Raw genomic sequence first — 7,939 nt, forward strand, 5'->3', positions numbered from 1 at the left:
ATCATTACGTAACTGTCTGTTTTTTCAGTTATCAAATATATTTCATATACAATGTATACGCCTAGATAAAATGATGTGCAGGCTGCAGCCTTTAAGCCTACATGTATGTGGAATATACGTCACTGGTTATGTTTGGTACAGTGCCCTAACAAATTGTTGTTGATACATTTCTATTTAAATATCTTATGAGGGTTTTTGTAATGATTTGCTGCCACAAGATAACGTAATATCCAACTTTATTTCACGAATCTGTCTGTTTCTATAGGTTCGCTCTATTTCGATTTAAAAAGTTTAATGACCGGTAATAGTGAAAGTCTAACAGCGCTGTAATTACTAATTAACGTCAGATAATTAACGTATAAAAAATTGAAAAGTGGCTGACTGTTTATGTTACTTAAATTGATGAACAATACGAAAGACGACTATCATGTATACATGAGAGAGAGAGAGAGAGAGAGAGAGAGAGAGAGAGAGAGAGAGAGAAGAGAGAGAGAGAGAGAGAGAGAGAGAGAGAGAGAGAGAGAGAGAGAGAGAGAATGTGTATTGAGTTTGCCATATCTCCAGTATTGTTTGATATAAATTGAAATACACGTACCCCATTACCGCTGGTTTAAGAATATTTCATGTTAACGAATTTTATTTACAATACAAAACAAAAGTATAAAGATTCAGAATAGTTTATCTAAACATTCCGGCATAGAAAGATGACAATTAGATAGTTAAAACACATACAACAGGCATACATAAAAATCACATAGCAAACATAAAATATTGGACAAAACTGGCTCAGTCACCCAAGTTTAAGTAGAGAGACTTGCTGGATTGAAGAATCCTCATGGAAAAATCTTCCCGATGTTTGAGACATCGCCACAACGGAAATTGTTAAACCCAGCAAGACAGAGTTATGTGAAATCACCGGCACCTGACGTTGTATACATGTATATTTCTTATAGCAAAAAAGTATAACCCTTAAAATTATTGCTTGTATATATTTTCTGCTTTGTATGCATAAATATTCTTCAATTTCGTTTTTTACCCTCTAGTCGACTTTAACCTGGGTTTTTTTTTAACTTGTGTTAAAGCCCCAAGTTCGGGGGAATTTAATGAAGCCACTGTATGACATACACTGCTTGTTTTTAACGCAATTTAATTGGATTGTTATCAGAATCTGTCACCATGCATTAGATTCAGTTGTAGATAGAGCAGCTGAGTTACAGAGCCGTCAGCACAGCACTGCTGGCATATCATATCACTATGTAATATTGACAAGAAAATATAGTAGACCCCAATTGGTACCTTTTTTATGTAAAATTTCACAAATTAATTAATACAATTAATTAACAGCAGAAATTATTTATCACAGTAAATAAACCACATTTACATAGTATTCAGTCATCATCATCGATCACTCTCAGAATCCGAGTCTGAACTATATAATATTATTCCACATCTTCAATATCTTGAAGGTTTTACGGACAAGGGTGTTCTGCATATCTGCTGAATTTTGCCCACAACACGTCAACAAAATCAAATGTTTTTGGTTTCAATACTCGCACTGCAGTTCTGCGTCTTGGATTGCGAGCACACACCACACTCTTTTATCCATATAGGCTAAAAAACTGTTGTAAAAATTTTCAATATAATGTGTGTCACGACAGAAAGCATACTTTACAGGATTTTTGTATATAAATGTAGACTTGACTGACTTAGACAAAAACTAGGCTGCATTTTCATCGATGGTGATCTTGAAGGAACATCCAGAGGTAGCATGACAATTTTGATGATTATTCTGGTAATGAGCAGTGATGTTGTCTAAATAAAAACGCAGTGTATCTTCATTTCCATTTGAATTGAATGCATTGTCTGGTTTCTTTTGTAAAGATACATTTGGAGTTCTAAACTTAGTGAATACCGGTATTTGTTATCTAATATGTACATAAATCAACATTAGAACCATTTTAACAAGAGCTTGGACTTTAGGTAGTTGTGTCAAACAGCATTGTGACGTAGGCCTGTCTATTTCTTTGCTGACCACTCGGTCATAGCTCATTGAAACCAACAAGGTTTGACTGGCTTTTGAGTCAAGACCACGAAATCTGTGTATATTTCACTTGAAACTAACGTCATTTTTTACTTGTTTTGACGCAAGAAAAGGATAGTCACATCCTACCGGAAGTCCACGGTCTTGTTAAAATGGTTCTATGTGTATTAATCATGTCTGTGAAAGCCTTTGATTAATAATAATAATTTTCTGATATATGTTAATACCCATGTGGAGTCATAATTTGTTTTCTTCAAATTTATCCAAGCATTTATTACAATGAGTTATAACCCCCCCCCCCCCCCCCCTCAAAAACATTTTTAAAGACCTTAAAACTAAGTAGTATTTTAAGTGATAAACAATAAATATTTATACGTGGAAGATACATGTACATGAATCAACTTACGGAATTTAATTATGTAATTTGTTCGAGTTTAAGTCAGCGCGAAAGAATTTGGCTTGGGTTTTTTCAAAGTGCATTTTACAGGATACCAGTATACTGACGATATCAGCTTACAAATATTGAGTCTTACACATGAAGAGATCGCTTGTACGTGGTATATGCTATATGCTGCATCATTTGCAGAGAATATCTACATAAGCCCACCAGAGTTGAAAGCTACAGCACACTCCGTTAGGAATCTGTTGGTAAAATTGAACAGAATTCTACATGCACAATTCAGGAAAAAATTAATATATATTATGAATTTATTTTACATACCAACAAATTTCACATACATATCAAACCGTAAAGAGAAATTTGACTTTTTACATACCCTACAGCAATAAGCAGACTTTAAGTGCATGAAATGACATTGTATAATGAACAATATAATATATCTCTCTTCAAGAATACAATTGAAATTGATCAGTTTACCTTTAACAACCACTTCAAACAATAATTTTAATATATTTCCATATAATATTGTACTATTCTAAAAGAATACATGTACATATGTATTAGCTTTGAAGTTGATTTCCTTAACAAAGCAAAAAGAATTAATTACCCCATACATACATATACTCATGAACATAATTTTCTGACACAAACATGTTTTCTATTGGGATTTCTGTGTCAAATACTAGTAGTATTCTACATGATCAGGCTACATAACAAGAACGCAGTATTCTGATTGAAGAAAGGATATAAAAACAGCACTTTTCTGATTACAAGTACATACTGGAATGTTTCTGGATTATGTCCATCTACACATAAAGTATATCAACTATATTGTACAGTTCATCACCATTCCAAAGACTAGACTTCTGTCATCACAACGTCGACAGTGCTTCACTATCTTTACAGGTAGCTATGTCATGTTTGTCAATTTAATAATATATTATTAATGGATAAATATTTGTAACTGAGCTCTCCCTCCTCATTTTTTGTTTATTTAGTTCCCATCTTCACTCCCACGATCTGAAAAGCAGAAAATTAAAATATTTTTAAAATCATCAATTCACTTTAAAATAAACTGGCATAATGCAAACTTAATAATGCACAATGCAAACAAAATAAAACCTGTTCTGTTTATCACTTTGTCATAAACCATAGCAGTGTGGTTACAAAATTACATCTCATAATGATAACAAAAAGAGAACCACTGTTGGATGCAATACAGTTTACAGTCTTATTGCTCACCTGTAAAATACCAACAATAAGTCCAAAAAGACCGATAACACTTGCAAAGATCTCAAGAATCAGGATTTTGACAAACAGAGTGGAATTCTGGGCATCAGCAAGAGCAGCTCCTGAACCAACGATTCCAACGGTGATCCCACAGGCAACATTAGACACCCCAACTGTCACTCCAGCCGCAAACATGCGGAAACCTGCAAAACAGTTTTCATTATGGATTTACATGCAAGTTTCAATCCAACCAGCCAGCAAGAGAGAGAAAGAGAGAGAGAGAGTAGACTATGTTCTGATGCATTATAAGATGATCATCTGCATATTTATCTTTAGGACCAATAATCTTATATTTCATGAAAATAATTCTGAAGAGATGATGTAAATACAACCATTTTCAGGTTAATAAGAATATCAAAATGTATGCTTGAATAAAAACTATCCTAAAGATGAATACAAAACCAACAGATACATATAAATATTCATGAATTTTTTAACAGATACCTGCATCATAGCTGTCTCTGACTATTTGATCAGTGTCCTTCTCTGCGTCAAATGCCTGAAATAATCACAAAATCACATAAAATGTTAACTGTATAGAAGATCATTATTTGATTGAGCAACTTTTTGCTACTTGAAAGAGTTCAGCTTGGCCATTGTAAGGAAATTTTTGAAAACTTAACTTACTGAAATTCCTTGTCCAATAATGATGGCCATGATGATTCCATAAATAGCTACAGCTTCACAGAAGATGATACTAATCAGGTTCTTGGTCTTGATGCGTGGAGCTTTGACTCCTCCTCCTAAGATACTAGCCCCTGTGGTGAATATTCCCCTGTAAAGGTGACATACCCATTAATCTTAAATCAACACAATTTTCCGTAATTCATCATCCAAATTTCAACAATTTTCATTATCATTATGATGTATATCTTGTATATTCTTTTATCTTTAAAATATAAATAAATCAGTGACATAATTCTGTAGTCTACAAAGCACTTCTGTTGGTGTTTTTTTTCTCATACTTTCTAAAAATAATTAACCCCAACCTTTATTTTTTTTTATACCTTTCTATCAAACTATTCAGGTCTATTGTATAATCAGGTTATGTAACACGGTAACAGATCTTAGGCATATTTACCATGCAGCACCAACTACTGAGAAGGATATAGTAATGGCAACTCCAAAGGAAGCCCACATGTATGGAGATGTTTGTTCCAAGAACCTGTAAAAAAAATATCATTACATAAAGAATAAATTCCAAATGAATTGTAAGTCTGAACTAATCAAACACAACTTATACAAGTGGTTTATAATACATATATGATACTACATAATAAATGAAATAAATAACAAAAAATTGTATTGGTAGAACTAAACATAACACAGTTTATCATGTTTATTTTCATTTTATGAAGAAATAATGTTCACTCCGGAAAGTTTTACTCAAATTTGCCATGTATGAATAAAATTAATAAATGTACAGGAGTACTACAATTAACAATTTTCTTTGTATTAAATAGAGAAAAATGATCAATTTCAGCTTTCCATTTTCAGTATGAAATCACATCAACTATACATACCATCCAAAGTCTATCCTTGTTCCTTTTCCCGTTAAGATATAATAGAAAGCTGAAAGAATAAAGAATGAAATCAAGGCTTCATTGATTAAACAAATCATAAGTACACATACAAAATAACTATGGTGGCTATACTTTTTTCAATGGACTGATCAATGGATCCCTAATTTATCAACAACCTCTTGGCTTCTCTTACGACCAAATGAACAACAGAGATTCTTGTGAGGCACTTTAGCTCTCTACAGATGGCAAGAAGTTGCCAATAAATATTTTGAATGTTTTTGCAAGAAATGGAAAATGTATGTTACTGTAGATCTAAAAGATTTAAACCTGGGGTGAGATTGTAAAGAAAAATAATTTCTTGAGGAATGTGAATCTACACCCATGTCTAATTCAACAATTTAAATGAAAATTTAGCTGATTTAGCCGATGAAGCAAGATGGTATCTGAAATGGCATTCTCCTTTGTTCTTCTTCTCCAATGTACTTAATAAACTCTTCGCGCCGCTCGCGTAGTGAGCTCCATAGACAATGTGTACGAACGGAGGAAATTCGAGTTGAAATCTGCACATTGTTCAAAGAAAATTTTATGAGGCCACGTGAAAACGTTCTACTATCCCAGTGATCCTTTGCGGTGCATAGCAACATGGTGGAACAGAAAGTGTTTCTACGGAAAATTCTTACCTCTTCATCGCATACATCATTTTCATTTAACAATATAAAAAAATCCTTCTAAAAACATTACAGTAAACAACACATAAGCTTACGTAAAAAAACTGAACTTTTGCTGACATATGACGTCATTTCCTTCTCCGTATTTGTCCGACAATTTACGAAAACTGTCGAGCGCAAAAGAATGTTAACTACGACGTCACAAAGATCTCGCGTTTTAATTTCCCGCGATACATTTAGAGGTGGATCAAGCATATGTACTGGATCATGTAGGAAGTACTCAGTATCAGTGTTAACGGTGACTCTTTGGCTGATTAGTTTTGTTTTGATGATTTTTTTTTTTGCTTAGTAAATACACATGCAAGTTCCATGCTAAATTTATTGTCATATTGATCCAATCATATATGCATACGTTAGGTAGGTGACAAAAAATTATTAAGAAAGAAAAGTCTAATCATTATTAGATCTACGTGCAGCCACGTCATTTTGTAATGAATAGATAAATGAAAAGAATTAAACTGTTAAAATATCTACCGGTACATGTATTTGTTATATAGTTGCATATGTGGTCAAATAATATTGGATATCACACACTAAGAAAGGGGTGAGGGCACATGTCTACAACGCTTATATAACGTACAAAAATTAAAAAGATTTAAAACAAAATTAATGTCACTGAGGAAAATAATTAAAACACGGGTTACAACAAGGAACAAAATGAGAAATAACAGACAAAATTTATTTTTACTGATTTTAATGATCATTATTAAAAGGTAAAGAAAAGATCAAACATAATTGTATCTACATAAAAAAAAAAAACGGCGTTGTGTTTATCAAAATATTTTAATACAATGTAAGTCTGTTTAACATTTTATTAATGCTCAGTGGTAGTTTGTTTATGTGTATAAGACTAGGAAGGGGCCATTGGAATAAAAGTTTGATAATTTCGGGTTCCTTGCGGTGGTAAAAGTTTTTGAGACAAAGCCAAAGTTTTTTGGTTAGGGCAAGTCCACGGGTTGCATGCATTTAACAATGATGACAGATGTGTGGTTCCTTCTGCGCTCGCCCCAACGGTCACACCGTAAAACATATTACTTTTTTATGGTGCTTTTATTTTCCCCACACAAGCCCCTTTGGTTTGACATACACATTCGCAGATGTATGTTAAAATGCATAATTTCATTTAAAACGAAAATATAGTTTATAATGCAGAACATCTAGTAAAATTTACACAATTACTAACAAATAGAAGCAAATACAGTAAATAAACGTTCTAAATATTGTCAATAATGTTCATATATCTTTGTAAATCACAAGTGCTTTGCTCTACATTCTTTCATCACTAAGCAGACTTACCTATGATTAATATCGCTAGAGTCCCTAGCATTAGGGTAATGAAGTATACAGGGAATAATGACACTCCCATCTGCTTAGTAGATGGTTTCTCTGGTTGATAGTCCATTTTGCTATGTTTTTATCCAACTCCGAGGTCCTAAATCATATGATCATTGATCTCCTTTCAGAAACCGGAAGTAACCTCGACTTCAAATCATTGAGATGATAGCTCGTTCCAATATGTTTCCGATGGAGGGGGTGGTGGTTAATGATTTAACCAGAGATATAATTAACATTATTTATGTCTCTGATATAACCAATGTCCTTGATCAATGTTTATATCATAGAATCCATTGTTTTTATCGCGGTACTACTGTTTTCTTTACAAACATGTAAGCTTATCTCATTTATTAACGTTAGCATTGAGATCACTTCAGTCATAGCTAAAAAATACTAAGTACGTTTAGAGACATGAATATTTATGTCTCTGGTACGTTCGTGCTAATTTTACGCAAATCTTATAACAATGATTAAATTATATATATTGTAAATAATTCTAAACCAAACAGTTTTCAAGATCATGTGATATTAAATAGAATGACCTTTTTCTTTTTAATAGTTTAACTAATGATTTTTGTATATGAACTTCCATAGTGTTTGACATGATTATAGGATATACATA

The 7,939-nt window shown here is 32.7% G+C and overlaps 1 protein-coding gene across 1 annotated transcript; it reads right to left on the reverse strand.

The window, feature by feature from the left end:
• Positions 1–2,731: 2,731 nt before the first annotated feature.
• Positions 2,732–7,471, reverse strand: LOC128165890 (V-type proton ATPase 21 kDa proteolipid subunit c''-like). Its single transcript, XM_052830826.1, has 7 exons — positions 7,279–7,471; positions 5,255–5,303; positions 4,813–4,896; positions 4,359–4,506; positions 4,176–4,230; positions 3,684–3,874; positions 2,732–3,461 (listed from the first exon to the last, which is right to left on the reverse strand). The coding sequence occupies exons 1-7, from the start codon at positions 7,382–7,384 to the stop codon at positions 3,432–3,434; spliced, it is 663 nt and encodes a 220-aa protein (XP_052686786.1). The 5' UTR covers positions 7,385–7,471; the 3' UTR covers positions 2,732–3,431.
• Positions 7,472–7,939: the final 468 nt, after the last annotated feature.

Source organism: Crassostrea angulata, chromosome 10 (genome assembly GCF_025612915.1).
Source record: "Crassostrea angulata isolate pt1a10 chromosome 10, ASM2561291v2, whole genome shotgun sequence".
In the NCBI taxonomy this organism is placed as follows: Eukaryota; Metazoa; Mollusca; class Bivalvia; order Ostreida; family Ostreidae; genus Magallana; species Magallana angulata.

Coding starts and splice junctions, on each gene's coding strand:
- LOC128165890 (XM_052830826.1), bottom strand. CDS start 7,384: ATGGACTATCAACCAGAGAAACCATCTACTAAGCAGATGGGAGTGTCA. Junction 4,231..4,358: donor TTATTGGACAAGGAATTTCA/GTAAGTTAAGTT, acceptor TGATTATTTCAG/GCATTTGACGCAGAGAAGGA. Junction 3,462..3,683: donor TTATTGTTGGTATTTTACAG/GTGAGCAATAAG, acceptor TCTGCTTTTCAG/ATCGTGGGAGTGAAGATGGG.